General features: G+C 41.1%; 1 protein-coding gene, 1 non-coding gene and 1 pseudogene across 5 annotated transcripts in view; 1 reads left to right on the plus strand and 2 right to left on the minus strand.

The window, feature by feature from the left end:
* APTX (aprataxin) overlaps nucleotides 1–17,620 on the plus strand; it is a 35,243-nt gene extending 17,623 nt beyond the window's left edge. For 3 of the 4 annotated variants that reach the window (XM_070431378.1, XM_070431375.1, XM_070431376.1), the window contains 7 exons: nucleotides 3,379–3,515; nucleotides 5,363–5,409; nucleotides 5,646–5,948; nucleotides 6,823–6,882; nucleotides 7,656–7,882; nucleotides 16,124–16,227; nucleotides 16,963–17,620. In XM_070431378.1, the coding sequence (XP_070287479.1) occupies nucleotides 3,383–3,515; nucleotides 5,363–5,409; nucleotides 5,646–5,948; nucleotides 6,823–6,882; nucleotides 7,656–7,882; nucleotides 16,124–16,227; nucleotides 16,963–17,117 (1,029 nt within the window). In that variant the 5' untranslated portion in view covers nucleotides 3,379–3,382 and the 3' untranslated portion in view covers nucleotides 17,118–17,620. The remainder of the gene's footprint in view (nucleotides 1–3,378; nucleotides 3,516–5,362; nucleotides 5,410–5,645; nucleotides 5,949–6,822; nucleotides 6,883–7,655; nucleotides 7,883–16,123; nucleotides 16,228–16,962) is intronic. The other variant, XM_070431377.1, reaches the window with a different exon arrangement.
* LOC139021351 (small nucleolar RNA SNORA79) lies at nucleotides 5,080–5,217 on the minus strand. The gene has a single exon (XR_011473466.1). It is a non-coding gene; the product is annotated as a small nucleolar RNA SNORA79 (small nucleolar RNA).
* A 3,992-nt stretch (nucleotides 17,621–21,612) lies between the features above and the next one.
* LOC139021095 (thymocyte nuclear protein 1 pseudogene) lies at nucleotides 21,613–22,229 on the minus strand (annotated as a pseudogene).
* Nucleotides 22,230–22,503: the final 274 nt, after the last annotated feature.

Consider the following 22,503-nt stretch of genomic DNA (forward strand, 5'->3'; position numbering starts at 1 on the left):
TAATACACTCAGTTGATTTATTCAGTGAACATTTATTGTGATACAGAGATGAGCAAAACAATGTGCCTTTCCTTAAGGAGCTTATATTCTAGCTGTTTCTCCATGTTCCTCTCTCACCAGTCATTTCTCCTGTGGATAGTCTTTTTTCCTCCACCCAAAACGTTGGGTATTTCCAATGCTTGCCACTTTGGGCCGCTGTACTTTTTTTAAAAAAATATTTTTATTTATTTCAGAGAGAAAAGGAGAGGTGGAGAGAGATAGAAACATAAGTAATGAGAGAGAATCATTGATCGGCTGCCTACTGCACGCTCCCTACTGGAGATAGAGCCCCCAACCTAGGCATGTGCCCTGACTGGGAGTCGAACCATGACCTCCCTGGTTCATAGGTCGACACTCAACCACTTAAGCCATGCTGGCCAGGCCGTTCTTTTCATTCTGTACCTAATGCCTGAGTGAACACATCAACTGGCTTGGTTTTAACTCCCTACATGCTTTCAAATAGAAGTTGTCATATTAGACTCTTTTCTGAGTTTCACCCTCACTTCTGACTACCCTGCTGGACAGCTCTGCCTGCAACTCCCACAGGCAGTTCAAATTCAGAGGCCCAAAACTGAACTTGGCATCTTCCCTGAACTTACTTTATCACACCCATCACTAAATCCTGATGATTTTACCCCCTAAATGTTTCTCAAGTCTGTGCTCTCTACTTTATCTCTCCATTGTCCTACTTCAGGCCTCATCATCTCTCACCTGAAATACAATGGGCTTCTAACTGGTTTCCCTGCCTCTAGTTCTGTTCTCCACATATCTTTTGTCCACACTACCTACCTCCTCCCCCAAATGATCTTTGAAAACAAATCTGTGTCAAAGACCTGCTTAATAATCTTTAAAGTGCTTTCTGTTCTTTCATCTGTTTGCTCTTTCATTCAGCACATACTTATTGTTTACTGAATTGCAAAATTCATTGGAACTTCTAAAATATGAGCTTCTCAGCCAGTCATCCAGGGCCCTGCTTCAATTGGACCTGCTTGAATCTTCAGCCTCTTTTCTGCCTCATACTTTGGGTTGCAGCAACACTGAACTGCTTCTTCATATGTACAGTGCTGCTCCTTTGTGCACTTGCCCTTGCTGTTCACTTTTATTGGAGTCTTCTCCCAGATTTCTTTCTTCTTTTTTTTTAAAAATATCTTTTTATTGATTTCAGAGAGGAAGGTAGAGAGAGATAGAAACAATGATGAGAGAGAATCCTTGATCTGCCTCATGCATGCCCCCTACTGGGGATTGAACCCGAAACTTGGGCATGTGCTCTGACCAGGAATCGAACTGTGACCTGGTTCATAGGTCGAAGCTCAACCACCAAGCCACACCAGCCAGGCTCTTTCTCCACTTCTCCTCACTTAGTTAGGCTGTTCCCTTTCACCTAATTAACCAGGTTTTTATATATATAGGACTCATTGTGGGCTCAGCTCTTATAGGAAACCTTTCTTGACACCTTTCTCCAACTCTGGGTTGGGTACTTCACCTTTGTGCCCTATCTTTGTGACGGCAGGTATGATGTATTATACCTGTATCATACAATGCAAGTGAAATGTATTATGTTTTTACTCCCAGCACTAGTTTGGCACAAGGAACATAGTGGGCATGCAGTAATTTTGACTGAATGATCAAATAAGTGAAGACAAAAGGTATATGGTGCAGATTAAGAACCTGTTCTTTAGCCCTAGATGGTTCGGCTCAGTGGATAGAGTGTTGGCATGTGAACGGAAGGGTCCCTGGTTTGATTCCGGTCAAGGGCATATACCCGGGTTGTGAGCTCGATCCCCAGTAGGGGGTGTGCATAAGGCAGCCGATCAGTGATTCTCTCTCATCATTGATGTTTCTATCTATCTCTCTCCCTCTCTGAAATCAATAAAAAATATATTTTAAAAAAAGAGCCTGTTATTTGGAATTAACTCAAATCCTGTCTCTGGCACACATTGGCTGTATGACTTGAACACATTACTTATCTTCTCTAAGCCTTAAATTTTTGCTTCCTTGCAATGAGAGTTGTTGTGAAGATTAAATGAGATGATATAAGTAAGATATTTAGCAAATGCCTAGCACATAGTATGCACTTGATAAAAGCATGCTGAACACCAGGGGCAATAGAAGAAAAGTATGCTGAAAACCAGGCCTAACCCAGGGCAATGATCTCCAAAGACCCTTCCTCCAAATTTTCTGAATGGATGGACAGTGATGCAGTCTATATACAAGGAGATTTAATTATCATCTGTATCCATCCATCCCACCTTGACCCTTGGATCTTTCATAGGCAACTTAATCTAATTGTGTTTTAATCTTAAATCATCTCTTCTTTACCTACTGCTTATCCCCAAATTATGTCTCTTTGTATATTCTTCCTTTTGGTTAATGGATATTTCCAAATTAGGAATCCTGGTTATCTCCCTTTCCTCCTTTGTCATTCCCCAAATGCAGTCAGTAATTAAGTCTACCTTCATGATTTCTTCTGGCTGTTCTTCCTCTCCCTCCCCTTTGTTCTGCCTTTGCTCAGGCAGAATTTTTTGTCTCTTTTTCTTCTGCTGAAACTCTACATGGTCTTAAGGGCTGTTTTTCAAAAGAATGCCAGCACCTCCACTATTGTGCAGGTTGTGTATTGCACAAAGGTGCTGCAGTCATACTTTGGAAATTGCATGTTTGCAATTTATTATGACAGTCTTCTGGCAGATGGCAGCAAAACATCATTCTAACATCAGTATGTTAATGACAGTTAAAGAAGGGAAACCTTCAAATACACAAAAAGTGCCTGTAGACTGAAGAATATCTTCTGTTTTTATGTTCTTAGTTTTCTGCCAGGCAAACTCCTTTTCGGTCCTTTAAAACCCATTATACATAAAGTCTTTTTTGATACTCTCTGCAAGAGTCAGTCATTCCTTTGCCTGAGCTAATGCCGTATTTGGTTACTTCCCTCTTACAATGCTTATCACATTATATTTTAATAAATGGTATATGAGTCTATCTGTCCCACTGTACTCCAGGCCCCAGAAGAATAGGGACAATGTATAATCATTCTTTGATCCTCAACCTGTTGCCTAATGACCAGCACATAAAGCATGTCAATAAATATAACAAATATTTGATTGCTTGGCATGATTCAGGCACAGAGGTGAATACTTTACCCACATTTTCTTAGTTAATTCCCACAACAGCCTTATGAATCCTGTCATTGTCACATTTTACATGTGAGGAAATTGAGACTAGGGAGGTGAAGTCACTTGCCTCAAGGTGAACAGATGGTATATGGCATGTGTGGTATCCGGGGTGTGGCCCTGGAGGACTTGTGCTAGTTTTTCCATGATTCTCTTCTGTTTTGTCTCTCAGAGTAATGATGCGGGTGTGCTGGTTGGTGAGACAGGACAACAGGCACCAGCGAATCAAACTTCCACATTTGGAAGCAGTGGTGGTTGGGCGTGGCCCAGAGACCAAGATCACTGATAAGAAATGTTCTCGACAGCAAGGTAACTAACTGGTCACAAGAATGTGGAGAGCCTTAGAGTAGTGATAACCAAAGGTGCGCATTTTCTGGGTGGTCATGATGGAAAACCTTTGGTCTGCCATAAACAAAACTCAGGAACAGGGCTCTTTTAGCCAACACCAGGCCCTATTCACTCCTGACTCCACCCTCCGAAAGCAGTAACTATTCAGTGTTGGCAACAACGGGTCCTTCCTGTCACTATTGGTGGTGGAGTTCTGTACCCTGCTTTGTCTAGGAAGGGTCCGAGTTGGGAGTGAGACAGTTGAATTCTAGGATCTCCAGGCTGAAGCTGTGTCTGAGAAGTGATGGGATGGTTCCATCCTTTACATATTGCCTCATACAGAGGGTGCTTTTAAAATTTATTTTAAAAATTTATCTTTATTGTTGAAAGTATTACAGATGTCCCCTTTGTTTTTTTCCTCACTGACCCCCTCTACCCGGCACCCACCCTTCCCAGGCATTCACCACACCATTGTCTGTGTCCATGGGTTATGCATATATGCGTATAAGTTTCCCAGTTAATCTCCCCCATCTACCTTCCCACCTCTATCTTTCCCAGAGGGTGGTATCTTTATAAGATGATAGTATCTAGCTCTTGAAGTACCATCCCTGGGATTTAATGAAATGAAAGTCCTTAGGAAAAAGCCTTACCATATACCTCATTTTTTTGCCCGTAAACTTCTGGACATGCTCATTGCTACCAGGCCTCCCAGTGCAGTACATTCCCCATAGCAGGGTTTCCCGAGGCTTGGAGTTATAGCCCTGATTATTGGTTTTGCCACATGAGTTAATCTAAATGGGTGAAAAAAAGTCATGCTTGACCTGGCTAGGCCCAAGATACAGAAACAGACGCTGCTTCTCACTCTCTGTCCCCCTGGTCACAATAGGTGTGTGTCCGCCTGTCCTCTCTGGAGAGCAGCTGTGGTGTCTCTCCTCTTTGTTCCCTGTCTCACTTACCTGAGCATGAGTGATAAATGTTACTTCTTCCCACACATGCTCAGATTGTTCTGACTGTTCCTCTTTCTAGACCAGTGGTTCTCAACCTCTGGCCCTTTAAATACAGTTTCTCACGTTGTGACCCAACCATAAAATTATTTTCGTTGCTACTTCATAACTGTAATGTTGCTACTGTTATGAATCGTAATGTAAATATCTGATATGCAGGATGGTCTTAGGCGATCCCTGTGAAAGGGTCGTTTGACCGCCAAAGGGGTCGCGACCCACAGGTTGAGAACCGCTGTTCTAGATTATTCTCTCCACTCCTCCTACCCAAGGCCAGCTGAACTTCTGTTTTCCAGGAATGTATCATTTGCCCCTTTCTCTGGTAAAGGCATCTGATAGTTTTATGTAATAGCGGGAGCCTGATTTAATCTTGAGTGAAGAGCTTGTAAGAGAAGTGGGTCCCCTTCCCTGATTGCAGAGTTTGTGATCCCAGGTGGCCAAGGGCTCTGGAATAGGGAGACTTGTGGGGACTTAGTGAAGCTGCCTCTGAGGGATATTAGCAGTAGCTAAGGGAGTATGTACACTGTTGGACTTCTTTTATTTTTAAGTGTTTGATTCCACAAATATCAGAGAATAAACAGATAGCCCCATCACCCTAATATTCTCTGAGTGAAGAAAATCAAATTTTAATTTATGATGACCTGTTGGACATTTTATGGAAGGATTTGGAGCCCCAGTCACCTGTATAATGGGCAGTTTTGCTCATAGGCCTTTGAAGAAACCCATGTCAAGTTGCCTTCATGAGGCTTCATTGTCCTGTAGAGAGAATAGGAGCAAGTGCCTGGTTCTTCATGGCATTTGGGTTTGACTTTTCTCAATCTCTTTCAGTGCAGTTGAAAGCAGAGTGTAACAAAGGATATGTCAAGGTAAAGCAGGTATGTCTGTTTGTGACTTGAATTTCCATTTTTATACTTGACGATTTTCTTATGCTGTTGACTTTAGAGTGTCAGTGCCAGCCAGTAAGTCTTCTCTGTCATGTGTGGAAGTGATGGAGTAATATAAGTGAACATTAAGCATAGTTCCTGGCACATAGTAAGTGGTTAACATAACAGTAACTATATTAGTGATGGGATTGTTGCTTTTTTGTAATTACCTTCTGATTATTTCATAGGTAGGGGTCAATCCCAGCAGCATTGACTCAGTCATAATTGGGAAGGACCAAGAGGTGAAGCTGCAGCCTGGCCAGGTTCTCCACATTGTGAATGAACTTTATCCATATATTGTAGAGTTTGAGGAAGAGGCAAAGAGCCCTGGCCTGGAAACACACAGGAAGAGAAAGAGGTCAGGCAACAGCGATTCCTTAGAAAGGGATGCTGCCCAGGAAGCTGAGCCCAGTACAGGACTGGTACCTGGGAGTGACCCTAGCCAACGCTTTGTGCCCCCAAACAAGGGGACAGATGAGTCAACCAAAAAGGTGAGGGTATTTTGCTTGATAGATGATGTGGAGATTAAAGGATATAATGACGGCTTAAATGTTTTGTCACTCTAAAGCCAGGCACACGTGAGGGGTTATTAACCATGATAGGGGTTATTAACCAAGATGAAAGAGTCACTTGTCTGTGTCACCAGTCACTTGGGTGAATGTCCCTTTATGTGCTTTTCTCTTGCAGTCCTGAGGTAAGCCACTTGAAGGTAGGGCGATAATGGAATATACTTAACACTGAGCTACTAAAATGTGTCAGTCATTTGTATTTCTAGAAGGTTAGCATTGGAACACTTTTCTTTTTTTTTTTTCTTTTTTTTTTTTTTTTAATATATTTTATTGATTTTTTACAGAGAGGAAGGGAGAGAGATAGAAAGCTAGAAACATCGATGAGAGAGAAACATCGATCAGCTGCCTCCTGCACATCTCCTATTGGGGATGTGCCCGCAACCCAGGCACATGCCCTTGACCAGAATCGAACCTGGGACCTTTCAGTCCGCAGGCCGATGCTCTATCCACTGAGCCAAACCGGTTTCGGCGGAACACTTTTCATAGATCATGTGATTCACATCCTGATGTCAAAGTGGAGACCTAGTCAGGCTTAGATGGAGTGGGAGAGGACAAAGATGTGGTTCATACTCTGGCATTTCCAGCCTCTGTCTAGACATGTAGCTCTGGATATAGGGAGAAAATGGGGATGGCTTATGATTACAAAGGCAAAAGATTGATATAAAGAGGATATAGTTTAATTCTTAAAAATTAACTTTATTTCCAAGTTTGGTTGGATTTTGCTGACATTCAGTGTTAACTAATGCCAAATTTAATTATTGGCATTTGAGATTTTCATTGCTCTTTATTGTTTTAGGAATCATTGGGCCACTGGAGTCAAGGCTTGAAGATTTCTATGCAGGATCCCAAAATGCAGGTCAGAATAAAATTTTGGCATTGAAATAATCGGCAGAGTTTATAACTATAAATGAAATTAAAGGCGATCAGTGTTTCAAATGAGATTTGTTTTATTGGGCTATTTGTGAGAACATGTAGCTTTTCCCATTGCCAATAAGTTAGCACCTGAAATTCTTTGGAGAGAAACTAAGTTCTTCAAATGAATATCCCCTCTGCCTTGTTCCTCTTAAACTTCTGCATACTATTAAGGGAAGTTGAGTTAACCTTACTGTGGTCCCTTTCAAGGGAGCATCAGATAATAACGACTGTGGTTACTGGCTTATCCTGGGATTAATAGTCCGGTATCACCCTAAGAGGGGTCTTTGAGTTCTTAAATTATCTACTGGGATGACAAGGGGCCAGATCTGATAGGGTGTCTTGGAACACACGGGCAGATGTCATATGGTCTGCTGTGGTAGAGTGGAGAAGGGAGCATTTAATTGATGCCTGGATGGATCTCTCATCAGATCCTTAGCAACTACTGTACTTCATATTGTGCATCTTCTGTGTAGTGTGGTGATTAAAACACAGACTGAAGTTGGGTTGCAATCCTAGTTTCCTACTTTGTAACTGTGACTTTGCATAAGACACTCAGCTTATCTGAGTCTCTGTGCTTTCATCTGTCAAAATTGGGATACTAAAAACTTTTACAGAAGATTATAGTGGGATTAAGTGAGTTAATGAATATAACAGCACCTGGCACAGAAGATGCATGGAAAATGTCTGTTTCCTTCTCCTTTGCCCCTCTTCTAGGTTTACAAAGATGAGCAGGTGGTGGTGATTAAGGATAAATACCCCAAGGCTCGTCACCACTGGCTGGTCTTACCATGGGCCTCAATTTCCAGTCTGAAGGCTGTGACCAGGGAACATCTTGAGCTCCTCAAACATATGCATGCTGTGGGGGAAAAGGTGATTGCAGATGCTGCTGGGCCCAGCAAACTCCGCTTCCGATTGGGCTACCACGCCATTCCCAGCATGAGGTAAGCCCTGTGGGGAATGCTGGTGCATTCTGATTATGTGTAGGTGGAGATGGATGAGCCTGGGTCTGCAGAGTGTGCTGATAGCTGCAAGGCCCAGAGGGGTTTCCAAGGCAGGTGAGCTGAAACTTCTGTTCTGTCTGACTTTTCTGTAAGCCTTGAGTTCCTACTTCTGCTTGTAATTCAATTACATACTTTTTTTTTTGTTCCTCTCAAAGTGTAAACCTCTGAGGACCTAATTTATGAACTAGACGAAGTAGCTTTGTTACACCAGGATGAAGAATTAAAGAATTGTAGTCAGTGACTGTTCAGAAACTCCTAAGTGATTAAGGACCATTGCTCTGAAGGACACAAACATCACTGACTTCTGTCCTAACAGCTTAGTAGATCTAAGATGTAAGATAAAATGAGAGAAAAGTGCAGAGCCAGTTTTCTTTTGGCTCATACCCAGAAGGACTGAGAAAGGAATGATTGATTCTTTTCAAAAAATGCATCCAAGGCAGTGCTCCACAGGTCTTTACACCTAAACGAGATAAGCAGAGTAATGGATTTCAGAGTTTTATCTTGGGTTTTTTGAGTTATTTTATTTTTTTGCTTTTTTTTGTGTAATAAAATATATATAGCATAAAATTTACCACTTTAACCATTTTCAAGTGTCCAGTTTAATGGCATTAAGTACATTTACATTGTGCAACCATCACCACTATTTCTAGAACTTCCTTCCCACACTACCATCTTCCTTCCTCCCTCAACCCCTCAAAATCACCATTTACTTTCTGTCTCTATGAATTTAACTACTTTAGGTACCTCATATAAGTGGAATTATATAGGATCTGTCTTTTTGTGACTGGCTTATTTCACTTAAGGTAATTCTTCAAAGTTCATCCGTGTTGTACCATGTATCAGAATATCTTTTTTAAAAAAAATATATTTTATTGATTTTTTGACAGAGAAGAAGGGAGAGGGATAGAGAGTTAGAAACATCGATGAGAGAGAAACACCGATCAGCTGCCTCCTGCACACTCCCTACTGGTATGTGTCCCCAACCAAGGTACATGCCTTCGACCGGAATCGAACCTGGGACCCTTGAGTCCGCAGGCCGACGCTCTGTCCACTGAGCCAAGCTGGCTAGGGCTGTATCAGAATATCTTTATTTTTTATTTTTTTTTATTAAATTTTTATTGTTCAGATTACATTTGTTCCTCTCCCCCCCCCCCCCCATAACTCCCCTCCTTCCAGTTCCTGCCCCACCCTCCGCCCTCACTCCCCACCCACTGTCCTCATCCATAGGTGCACGATTTTTGTCCAATCTCTTCCCGAATCTCCCATTCCCCTTTCCCCCCCAAGAATAGTCAGTCCATTCCCTTTCTATGTCCCTGATTCATTATAATCACCAGTTCATTCTGTACATCAGATTATTTATTCACTTGATTCTTAGATTCATTTGTTGATAGAGGCATGTTTGTTGTTCACAATTTGTATCTTTACCTTTTTCTTCTTCCTCTTCTTAAAGGATACCTTTCAGTATTTCGTGTAATACTGGTTTAGTGGTGATGAACTCCTTTAGCTTTTCCTTATCTGTGAAGCTCTTTATCTGACCTTCAATTCTGAATGATAGCTTTGCTGGATAAAGTAATCTTGGTTGTAGGTTCTTGGTATTCAGCACTTTGAATATTTCTTGCCACTCCCTTCTGGCCTGCAAAGTTTCTGTTGAGAAATCAGCTGACAGTCGTATGGGTATTCCCTTGTAGGTAACTGAGTCTCTTTCTCTTGCTGCTTTTAAGATTCTCTCTTTGTCTTTTGCTCTTGGCATTTTAATTATGATGTGTCTTGGTGTGGGCCTCTTTGGATTCCTTTTGTTTGGGGTTCTCTGCGCTTCTTGGACCTGTAAGTCCATTTCTTTCACCAGGTGGGGGAAGTTTTCTGCCATTATTTCTTCAAATAGGTTTTCAATATCTTGCTGTCTCTCATCTTCTGGCACTCCTATAATTCTGATATTAGTCCGCTTGAAGCTGTCCCAGAGGCTCCTTACACTATCTTCACACTTTCGGATTCTTTTTCATTTTGCTTTTCCAGTTGGGTGTTTTTTGCTTCTTCGAATTTCAAATCTTTGGTTTGATTCTTGCACTCCTCTGGTCTGCTATTGGGTATAATATTCTTTATTTCAGTCCGTGTATGCTTACTTTCTAATTTCTTTATCGTAGCATCGAGGGTCTCATTAGTTTTCGTGAGGCTCTGCTCAAGTTTATTGCAAGCCCTCAAAATTGCGATTTTTAGCTCCATATCCTCCATTTCTGTCATGTTTTTTTGTCTCTGCATCTTTTATGCTTTCTTGGTGCACCCCCTTGTGGTCTTTTGTGCGCAGTCTTGTTCTAGTTAAGCCTTAATTGTTGTAGTTAATACTAGAGGGATTTGACCACCAGGCCGACTCGCTGTGGGAATCAGCTGTGGGAAAACTTCTGTCCTCTGGGGAGGTGCTAATCTAGCCTTTGCCTGAGGCGATCAGGCAAATGGCTCTGCGCAGGGCTTGGGCGGGGCGGGATCAACAGGGCGGGGGGAGGGAGCAGCTATGGCTGCTCTCAGTCCGTCCCCAGGGGCTCTGCCTCTCTGTCCCAGCAACGGCTGCAAACCTCGGAGGGATCGTAGCCAGACAGTCCCGCTTCTCCCGTTTGAGTCTGGGTCCCTAGAGACTCGCCCGGATCTGTAGCCCAGAGTCTGAGACTCCCTCCTGATTGAAAACGACAACCGCGCCCTCAGCCACCAGCCCGCTTTGCGCGCGCACCACCGCACCACCGTACCTTTAAATTTTCCACACTGCACCTCCTCTGAGCCTCGTAATGCTGTTGTTTTTCCTTCTAGTTGAAGAGTCTCTCCTCAGCCAGCCTTCCTGTGGTTCTGGTTGATGTCCGTTCCGTCTTTTAGTTGTATTTTTGAAGTGGTTGTTTGCGGCAGCAGTCTCCGGTGTTTACCTATGCCGCCATCTTCGATTCCTGTATCAGAATATCTTAAGGCTATTTTTAATAAACACCCATTATTTTTCACGTTTTTTTTTGGGTGAGTAATTATGACTTAGATTACTGGCTACTTTAACCTAATGAAATTTTTGTGCCACATATTTCTTCCCATCAATATTCTTTCTTTTAAAAGGACGCATAACTTATCTAGAATAAAATGCATAATAAGATTTATAGTTTGATCAGTTTTGACAGATGTACGTGCCATGCAACTATCACTCTGATCAAGATACAGAACATTTCTCTCATCTCATCCCAGGAAGCACCTTTGTGCTCTTTACAGTTAATCCTCCGCAAGCATTGTTATAATTTCTTTCAGCATAATTGGTTTTGTCTGTTCTCATGTAAATGGAACCATGTAATGTGTATTCTTTTTCATTCTGGCTTTCTTTGGTCAGCATAATGATTTTGAGATTCTTGCATGTCACCCATAGTCCTATTTCCCTAATGCTTCAGAGCCTATGACTAACAGCTAATGATTAAAGAGCCCTTTTCACATAGTAACCATGGTGTCCGTGCCTTTTTCATATAATGAATACTGTTGTGCTAAGGAGAATTATAAAAGCAAGAGCTGTGGCAGGTGTGGGTGGGAAACAAAGTGAGCAGTAAGTAAAGTTGCCACTTACATATCCTTTTATGACCACTCTTTATGATATAATTTTGAATAAAGTTTATAGAAAGGAAAAGGTAACAAATAATTTTGTCTATTGTAAAAGTAATATATTTTAAATTTAGAAAATATAAAAAAAGAAAGTGTGAAGCAGGACAAAAATCTTTCATAACATCACCACTAATTAAACTGTAGACCTTATTTGAATTTCACCCATTTTTCTTAAATCCTTTTCTGCTCCAGGATTTGATCCAAGATTCTGCAATTGAATTTATTATCTCTCCTTAGTCTCCCCTAACCTGTGATACTTCCTCTTCCTTTTCTGGTTTTCTTTTTTTAATATATTTTATTGATTTTTTTAGGGAGGAAGGGAGAGGAATAGAGAGTTAGAAACATCGATGAGAGAGAAACATCGATCAGCTGCCTCCTGCACACCCCCTACGGGGTATGTGCCCACAACCAAGGTACATGCACTTGACGAGAATCAAATCTGGGATTCTTGAGTCTGCAGGCCGACGCTCTATCCACCGAGCCAAACCGGTTATGGCCTTTTCTGGTTTTCATGACCTTGACACTTTTGATGAGTACTGGCTAGTTATCTTATAGGATATCTCTCAGTTTGGGTTTGTCTGATGATTTTTCATAATTAGATTGAGATTATCCTTTTTTCTTTTTTTGTCAACATGCCACAGAAGTGATGTGTCCATTTCAGTGCCTCATATCAAGGAGTGCATGAAGTCAAGATGGTTTATTACTCATGATGTTAACCTTGATTACTTTGTTAAGGTGGTGTCTGCCAGGTTTCTCTACTCAGTTACTATTGAATATTTTGAGACTATGCTACTATCCTATTTCTGTTCAAACTTTTGCCTAGTACTTTTAGCGTCTCTATTGGTGGATCTGGCCTGCAATAGTTATTACTATGGTGTTTACCTAATGGTGACTTTATGTTTCCCTCATTCCTTCTAATTTATTTTTTGTGTTTTATTAATACTCACCCAAGAATATTTTTCTATTGATTTTTAAAGAGAGTGGAAGGGAGGGGGAGAGACACAGAGAGAGAAACATCTATGTGAGAGAGACACATCGATTGGTTGCCTCCCACATGCGCCCTGACCAGGGCCGGGGATGGAGCCTGCAACTGAGGTACTGCCCTTGACTGGAATCGAACACGAGACCCTTCAGTCCAAGTACTGGCACTCTAACACCTGAGCAACCGGCTAGGGCCCTTCTAATTTATTAATTAGATTTCTTCCATGTGGAAGAGCGCCCCCCCAATCCCTGCCCCAATTATATATTTATTCAATTATCAGTACAGATTCATGGATATTTATTTTATTCTATAAGTTTTAACTCAGTCTATCATTATTTATTTTGTTGCTCAAGTCATTCCAGCTTTGATCATTGGACGCTCCTTTTGGCTGGCCCCTGTAGCACTTTGACATACCTCCAACATGTTTTGAGCACTTATTTTCTGGAATAAGATGTTCCAGGCTCATTATAGCCCTGGAATGAGCCACTTCTGCCAAGAGCCCTTGTTCCTTTTATTGGATATTTATAAACCAAGACTTGGGTACTAGGTTTCTGTGATGTTGACCCTAGGGTGTTTTTGCTCCTAGATCCTCTCAGTAGATAGAGCTAGGAAATAAATGCATGAATCCTAACCTGCACTGGTAACACATACCTCTCTCTTTATTTACCTGTATGTTATATGAAAACCATAATTCATAGTGATACCTCTCATTCCAGTCCAACCCCACAAGGTTCATTCTTCTTATTTCCATTATTGTAACTTCTTTCTCCAACAGTGAGAAATTTGGCTCTCATTAACTACACTAAATTTACTTATTTGCTCAATCCTAGTACAGTTGACCCTTGAACAACACGGGTTTGAATTGTGCTGGTCCACTTATATGCGTATTTCTAAAAAATAAATACGTGCAGTACTGTAAACGTATTTTTCTTATGATTTTCTTAACATTTTTCTAGCTGACTTCATTGTAAGAATACTGTATATAATATATATAGCATACAAAATATATGTCAATTGACTATTTATGTTATTGGTAAGTCTTCTGTTTAGCAGTAGGCTAGTAGTAGTTAGTCTTTTGGGGAGTCAGAAGTTAAACATTTTTGCCCAGCTGGTGTACCTCAGTGGTTGAGCATCGACTTATGAACCAGGAGGTCAAGGTTTGATTCCCACTCAGGACACATGCCCCGGTTGTGGGCTCGATCCCCAGTGGGGGGCATGCAGGAGGCAGCTGATCAGTGATTCTCTCTCATCATTGATATTTCTATCTATCTTTCCCTCTCCCTTCCTCTCTGAAATCAGTTAAAAAAAAAAAAGTTACAGATTTTCAACTGCATGGAGCTCAGCATCTCTAACCCCTGTATTGTTTAAGGGTCAACTTTTTACATATAAAATAGTTACAGAATTGCTATTCCATACCCCTGTGAAAAATACTTTTACTCACAATAGCACAGTATTTGTATACAGTTCTTATTTAAAAAATTGATTTTAGAGAAGGGAAGTGGGGGAGAGAGAAAGAAAGAAACATTGATTTGTTGTTTCACTTATTTATGCTTTCATTGGTCGATTTTTGTATGTGTTCTCACTGGGGATCGAACCTGCAACCTTGATGTATTGGGATGACACTCTAACCAACTGAGCTACCTGTCCAGGGCTGTATACAGTTTGTTTGTTTTTTTAAAAATATATTTTATTGATTTTTTACAGAGAGGAAGGGAAAAGGATAGAGAGTTAGAAACATCGATGAGAGAGAAACATCGATCAGCTGCCTCCTGCACACCCCCTACTGGGGATGTGCCCACAACCAAGGTACATGCCCTTGACCGGAATTGAACCTGGGACCCTTCATTCGCAGGCCAACGCTCTGTCCACTGAGCCAAACCAGTTAGGGCTGTATACAGTTCTTTTTCTTTTTCTACTATCCAGTGAAAATATTGCTTTCCAAAGTTAATTAGGTTAGTTATTTTCTTCCTGACCCCCTTTAGAAGGTCTTTTATTTATAGTTAGGTTTGTTACTGCTTATATTCCATTTTGGATTCCGCACATACTGGTTTTTGTTTTGTTTTGTTTTGTTTTGTTTTTTAATATTTTTATTGACTTCAGAGAGGAAGTGAGAGGGAGAGAGATAGAAACATCAATGATGAGAGAGAATCATTGATTGGCTGCCTCCTGCATGCTCCCTACTAGGATTGAGCCCACAAGCCAGGCATGTGCCCTGACTTGGAATCGAACCATGATCTCTTGGTTCATAGGTCTATGTTCAACCACTGAGCCACACTGTCTGGGCTACTGGTTGGTTTTGATTATTTATTGGGGGAATGTGAAGTATTATTGAGTCTAAAAGTCAGTGCTATACAAAAAGGCATCCTACTTGGTTTAACAAGTTGAACAGCAAACTCTTGATTTCGTTCTCAAATCTGCTTTCCCCATAAGCTTCTCTATCTCAGTAGGTGACACCTCCCCAAACCCACATCCAATCCATTAATAAGTCCTGTTCCAAAATATTTTAAAAATTGAATTGCTTCTTGTCATCTCCACTATTATAGCTCTAGTCTAAGACATGATTATTTCTGACTTGGACTGCTAGGTCTCTCTGTATCCATCCATACCCACTTCATAGTCCTTTCTCCCAGCAGCAAGAATCATCTTTAAAAAGTATAACTCAGATAGTAGCACTCCTCTGCTTAAAATCCTTAATGGCTCCCCAATATAATCAGAATATAGTGCAAACCCCTTGCTGACCTATAAGACCCTTATGATCTGGCTCCTACCTAATCTCTGCTCCAAGGCTCCAGTCATTCTGGCCATATTACCTTTTTTTAAAAAATATATTTTATTGATTTCTTACAGAGAGGAAGGGAAAGGGATAGAGAGTTAGAAACATCGATGAGAGAGAAACATCGATCAGCTGCCTCCTGCACACCCCCTACTGGGTATGTGCCTGCAACCAAGGTACATGCCCTTGACCGGAATCGAACCTGGGACCCTTGAGTCCCCAGGCCGACGCTCTATACATTGAGCCAAACCAGTTAGGGCCTGGCCATATTGCCTTTCTGTTCCTTGGTTGTACTAAGCTCTTTCTCATCTCAGGGCCTTTTGCACTTAGCCTCCCCACTCTCTGAAATACTCTTTCCCTCAAAATTCTTTGCTTGCCTGACTGCTTTCTCAGCTCAATCACTGCCTGGGAGAGACCTTCCCTGAACACCCTAAGCTAGTTAAAGAGGCAACCTCTACCCCCTTGGCACTCTCTATCACATTTCTCTGTTTTATTATTTTCTAAGCAATGTTATTTGAATCTTCTTGTTTATTGGTTTACTTATACTTTATTTGTCTCCCCTCATGATAATATAATTTCTGTAAGGACAGAGGTCTTTCCCATTTTGTTCACTGCTAAATTCCCAGTGCTAGAACAGTGTGTGGCCCTAGTAGGTAGATAATGAGCATTAAATATTCTTAAGTGAATGAATGAATTGAATTAAATGGAAACAGTCAATAGTTTACATACCCATACTTTTACTGTTTGTCCTTTTAATTTAACCATAGTCTTTCATGGATTTAATCGTCTATTTCCCTCCCCCTCTCTCAACTAGCCATGTACACCTTCATGTGATCAGCCAGGATTTTGATTCTCCGTGCCTTAAAAACAAAAAACATTGGAATTCTTTTAATACAGAATACTTCCTAGAATCTCAAGGTAAACAGTATTCTTTGGTTTTCACAATTGTTTCATTTTCTCAGCTATTCTTATACTTGACTCAGTTATTTCCTTAATAACAATCTGGTCTCAAAAACCCCTATTTAACTTTATATTCCCTATAAAGAGGGCCCCACTAAAAGAAACTGGATTATTTTAATTGTAGTGGGATTGTCACTTTGCTGTGAGCAGCCAACTTTGGGGACCTAGAAAGCTGTTATATCGGGGTCAGAAAGGTGTTTTATTATAATACCAGGGTACTTAAAAATTGTTCTGAGAATTATTGGAGATCATAGATATGAAAGCTCTGTACAGTTCTATGTCTATTCTGCCATCAGCTGAGCAGGAACATGGGTCTACCTTGTGTTAGGAGTGGTTAATTAACAGGGGAAGGGCGTGTGTGCAGAGGAACATTTCCCAGTGTACATTCTGTGGAACTTCAGTATGCTGGGGGATTAACAGTGACAGCTGCCATCGACCAAGGTCATTCAGTGGTAAGCACTGTATAAGGCTTTGACATAGTAACAGGGATTGCTTAGAATGTATCTCAACGGAATGTAATATCCAAAATAGGTTGCTCAGATTGAGAATTTGATCAAGCCCCTTTCCCCAGCGATGAGTCTAACCTCAAATTTACAGGATACCTGGCATATATTTATTTGGGGTCACATTTTTTTTTCTTTGTATTGGCTTTCCAGAGTATCTGGGCTCTGAACTTTTTTTCCTTGCTTGCAGATGTGATCAAGATGATACAAGAGGCAGGCAGAGTGACTGTCCGAGATGGTATGCCAGAGCTCTTGAAGCTGCCCCTGCGTTGTCATGAGTGCCAGCAGCTGCTGCCTTCCATTCCTCAGCTGAAAGAGCATCTCAGGAAGCACTGGCCCAAGTGATTGTGTGGAACCTGAACTTCTGCAGCAAGTATGGTGATTGTTTAGAGCAGACTCCTGGCACCTGTTCTGGATTGCCTGTGAACTTTTACTTATTTCTTAAATTAAAAATACAGGCTTTTTTTTTTTTTTTAAACAAATTTTGTTCTATTCTTGAGTGACAAAATGTGGGGTGACTCAAAATAGGTCAGGAATTAGGAATTTGGGTTTGTCATGGATGTGTTCTCTGGTTGGGCGAGGGTGGCCGGGATAGGCCTGACCACTATCTCCAGGACCCACATCAGCTCTAATGGGAGCAAAGCCATGTTCAGACTGATCTAATGCAGGATATGGAAGTAGAGGGCAGATAATACCAGTATGTTTCTGTTCCTTATACTTATCCTCCCTCCCGGAGGCACGAGGTGCCCTTTCTTCAGACCAGCTGGAGGGGTCTCTTGTATATCCTGAAGGCATTGATTGGTTTAGTTCTCTGATCTTTTTTAATTAAAAAATTTTTTTCAATTGCATTTTACTTCCAATATTATTTTGTATTACTTTCAGGCATACAGCATAGTGGTTAGACAATCATATACTTTACAGTGTTCCCCCTGATATTTCCAGTACTCAGCTGGCACCATCAGTTATTACAATATTACTGATTATATTTCCTATGCTGTATTTGTTCTCTGATCTTAATCTGTTCTGTAATATTCTTTCTCTTTCCCTTCTTCATGGAGAGGCTTAGATTCTTCTGTCCCTTTCATATTTTTCTATCCCAAACCACCCAAATACTGCCTTCTCAGGAAGTCTATCTCCTAAGTTCTCCTTCACTCTGAGCAAACAGGCTAGGTGAGTGGGTGGAGGGATGGGGCTTTCTTCTAGTATCAGGTGCTCCTGGATGGTGAGGAAATACTCAGCCATATGTTCATCACAGTTCAGTGAGCAAGTCTTCTTGCTGGCCTGCTTGAATCTGTTTGAAAATAAAGTTCATTTGTTTGAGGCATCTCTCCTAGGTAGTTGAAACTAACAGTTTAGCTAACAGTCACAAAGTAATTTCTGATACATGAAAAGATAGTTGGTTAATGAAAAAGTTGCATAGAACCCAATAGCGTCATTTTCCCCTTAGAACAGGGGTGGGCAACCTTTTTGTGAGTGCGTGCCAAAACCAGCAAAATCTCTGACTCAAAATGCTTCTGCGTGCCAACCCTAATTTTTTGAGAGCATGTTACACCTACTTGATATCTCTTAAGGTGTATGTATGTGAAGAACCTTGAAGAAATAATAAAATTCATTCGAGCGACAAAAACACAGTATATGATGATGAAAAATACATTTATTTTTAAATGTATACATGTACACTGATAGTCTGACAGAAAACTTTATGACTCCGTTTGATATTACCAGTGGGACTTTTGCTGCTGCATCACTGATGACAGAGATTTTACATCAGGTTTATATTTCTTGACCTTCAGAGATATGCACGATCTACTACTTTCATCCGTCAGGCTACTCCTATTACGAGACTTAACAAAATTCATCACTGAGAACAAAGATTCACAAGGGTATGTGGATGAAACCAAAACACTGGTCGGATCTAGAAAGGCAGGGAGAGTTAAGGCAGAGTCATAGAAATTGCTCTTCCCCTCTCTCGTCAATCCATGTCTATGGTCTTTAAGATAACTTGTTATGTAAAATTATTTACCTAAGATGCACCTACACTGAGTTTATCTGAAAAATAAAAAAGTCGATATTAAGAAAAAAATTGTAAATGGAAGATTATAAGAGAAGATTTCGCGTGCCAGCAAAAGTTACTGGCGTGCCATGTTTGGCACGCGTGCCAGGGGTTGCCCACCCCTGCCTTAGAACGAATTTGGATAGAACAGTGGGATGAAATTTGGGTAACAGAACTAAAGGTAAAGGGAAATCTGATGTTTCTTGATTGAATGTTGATCTGCTTGGGGATATAATTATTTTGGTTATTGAGTTTATTGGGACAAAATAACACACACACACACACACACACACACACACACACACACACAAGCCCACCCTAACAATAACCTCTCTGGAGAGAGAAAATTTCAATCCATAGAGACCACATTTGACGTCACTCTTTCACAAATAAACAAGATGCTACAATGGTTTCTTAGTGAGCGTGTGTATAGTACCACAGACAGTGTAATAATATGTGAGATGTAATGAAGGAAAATTTGGAAGAGTGAGTGACCACCCCTACATTCTTTGTTCAGCCAGGCTACTCAGTGACCTTGAATAATAGCTCTTTTAGAAGAACAAATGTAAATAATGACTTGGAGGGGCCAGAAAAAGGATGTGAGGTATTGAGGTAGATAGGCCCCATGCCATCCCCTCTCCCAGGTGGGCTATTGTTGACATTATTACCAGAAAAAATTACCTTTCTTTGCTTATGTAATTCAGATTTATCATTGACCAAAAACATGTAAATCACATTTGTGATGCCAGGTTGTAGTATTTCCTCCATTAGGGAGTATCCTCTTTTATCTTGGTCCCATCATAGCCAGGCAAGGCAGCAGTTTTATTAAAATAAAGCTGTTGAATATGGATGGTTACTTTAACTCTAGCTAAGAAGGCAAATTTATTGAGTTCTGTTGCTGTAAAAGTAAGTAGATACAATGTGACAGCCAGAGCTGAACTGGAACCTGAAACTGAGCAAGTGAATGCTTTTTATGAGAGCATGGAGAACAGATCTTAAGTCAGAGCTGGAGAAAAGGCCTCTCAAAGTCCATTGGACTCTGAATTGGAGTAATCAGATATTTATATTTTAATCTGTTAACTTTTTTTTTTTTTTTAAAGCAAACAGTCAAACTCTCCTACCAGAGAATGGGCTTTGGGTTTTAGAGTCTCCTAATGATTAGGGTTCTCATGCTTCTGACTCAGGGAGGGGCCAGTAGATGAGCATTATACAGGCAGTTGTCAAATGACTCATAAAATCAGTGACATATTCACATGCCTGAGAGTTCCCCTGTCGCAGCTGCTCTCTACCCAAACCTCAGGGAAGGGAATGGTCAGGGCAGGGAAGTGGGAAAGGAGTTTAGACCTCTAGGATTCTGGGCCACTCACTACTCAATTCCTTTTGCCTGTTCTATTTTGCAAATTTATTTTGAGACCATTTATTTCAACTTCCTAAATTTTTAGAAGGCAGCTGGGATATGGAGGTTTAAGGGGTTGGTTCATTTAGTAATTTAAACTAGGTTTTGCCCTTTATTGAAGTCCTCTCCTTGACTTTTCCCAGATGCTCTCAGGCACTGACATCATATTTATGAAGGATTGATATCACTGCTAAGTCCCACTTACTTCTATGTCCTGCCTCATAATTATTTTTTCCATCTAAAGGTAACATAGGAAATAAAAAGGACTTAGGCTTGTATATGAGGCTCAGCTCTGTTCCATGTTAGCTGTGTGACACAGGTCATTTATCCTCTTTGGTCTCAATTTCATCAGCTGTTAAATCAGCGGTTCTCAACCTGTGGGTCACGACCCCTTTGGCGGTCGAACAACCCTTTCACAGGGATCGCCTAAGACCATCCTGCATATCAGATATTTACATTACGATTCATAACAGTAGCAACATTACAGTTATGAAGTAGCAACGAAAATAATTTTATGGTTGGGTCACAACATGAGGAACTGTATTTAAAGGGCCAGAAGGTTGAGAACCACTGTGTTAAATGGAGCTAAAATATGTACCCCCCCAGATTGAGGATTAAACAAGCATGAACTTGATAGGGCCAGATACTTGTGTGGTGCAGCATTCATCAATCCTAGTCTTTTCTGCCAAACTCGAACCTCAGCAAGAATTCTCTCTAGCAAGCCACTTTTTCCTCCCAGCTTTGGTTTCTCACATTTAAAACTAGGGCCTTGGACTAGATTATACTTAAAGTCCCTGTAAGATTCAAGTCTTCGAGGTTTAGCTGATTAGCACCTATTGCTCTGTCCTTAAGGTCTCCTTTTTTTCTAAGGCCAAAATTGGTAGATGTGGTCTCTAAAGCACAAGAGATTCTTTGCATCCATGCCTTAACCTATAAACTTAGGTGTGTGTGTGTGTGTGTTTTAATATTAATGTTTTATTGAAAAGTACAGAAAACCCACCTGTGTTATGTTCATCTGAACATAACAAGCAAGCCTCCTAAAAGCTTCATTTCTTTGGAGTAATACTTTGCCTATTCCAGCAAGTATCTCAGTTAACTTGTTTCCTTTTCGTCCAGGCTCAAAATAAAAATTAAACTGCTCTTGGATCAGGGGTGGAACTTGAGAGAGCCAGGAGAGTGAAGAGCTGTGTGTGTGTGTGTGTGTGTGTGTGTGTGTGTGTGTGTATTTAAATACATTTGATTTCAGGGAGGAAAGGAGAGGGAGGGAGAGATAGAAACATCAGTGATGAGGGAGAATCATTGATTGGCTGCCTCCTGCATGCCCCACACTGGGGATCGAGCCCACAACTTGGCATGTGCCCTGACGGGGAATCGAACCCTGACCTCCTGGTTTATAGGTTGACACTCAACCACTGGGTCACACTGACTGGGCAGGGCACCATATTTTTCAAAGGGCCCCCAATGGCTTTGTGAGCTTGGTGATGGGTTTTGAGCTCAGCCAGGGGAATGAAACTTCATCATCCAAGCAAACTGTTCATCCACCCTGGACCATTTGTGGTGGTTGTTTTTGCTGGATGGATCATAATTGGGATTGCTTTTCTCAAACTGTGTGTGGTCTGGGTAAGCCTCCTTCACAATCTTCATAAGTCCTACAATGCCTGGCTCTTTGCAGTTGCTATGGTAGAAGGTTTCCTCCTCCCGCTTCATGGCTCTAAGGAGGTTCCAGGCCTGAGAATTTCGAACCCATCCCAGCATGCTGTCTGTTTGGGCTCTGCTTTGAGATCCTCAATGTTGAACTTCTTTCTCTAGTCAGCTCTCTGGCTCTGACTTCATCAACCAGTAGCTGCTTAGATCCTCCCACATTTTTTAGAGCCTAAAGTCTTCTAAGGGCCGGAGTTCTCCACTTTAGTTATGCCTAATCTGAGTTCTTAGTCTTGCTGTGCTTTCCTGCTGCTCCCTTTTTGTCTGGCCCAGCAGCCCCAGCCAGTCTCCTCCTGGGTCTCAGCATGGTCTGAAGAGTGGAAGATTCTGGAATCTACTGAGAGATACAGATGGCAACTTTTTTTCTGCCCTTAGAAACAACTACTCAGACACAACCCCAGGCCCTAAAGTAAGTTTTTTTTCTTTTGAAGCAAGCAAACCTATCCTCAAGATTTTATTGTCACATTATGAAATAAAATGTAAAGCTTAGAACTAGATCACTTGGCCCTTTGTCTTCTTCTCTTCTCCCAGATAAGATGCAATGCTTGCATCTCTTAACAGCCAGTGTTCTCTTAGATCTG

This window comes from Myotis yumanensis, unplaced genomic scaffold (genome assembly GCF_028538775.1).
Source record: "Myotis yumanensis isolate MYYU_CA2020_CCGP unplaced genomic scaffold, mMyoYum1.0.hap1 SCAF_12, whole genome shotgun sequence".
In the NCBI taxonomy this organism is placed as follows: Eukaryota; Metazoa; Chordata; class Mammalia; order Chiroptera; family Vespertilionidae; genus Myotis; species Myotis yumanensis.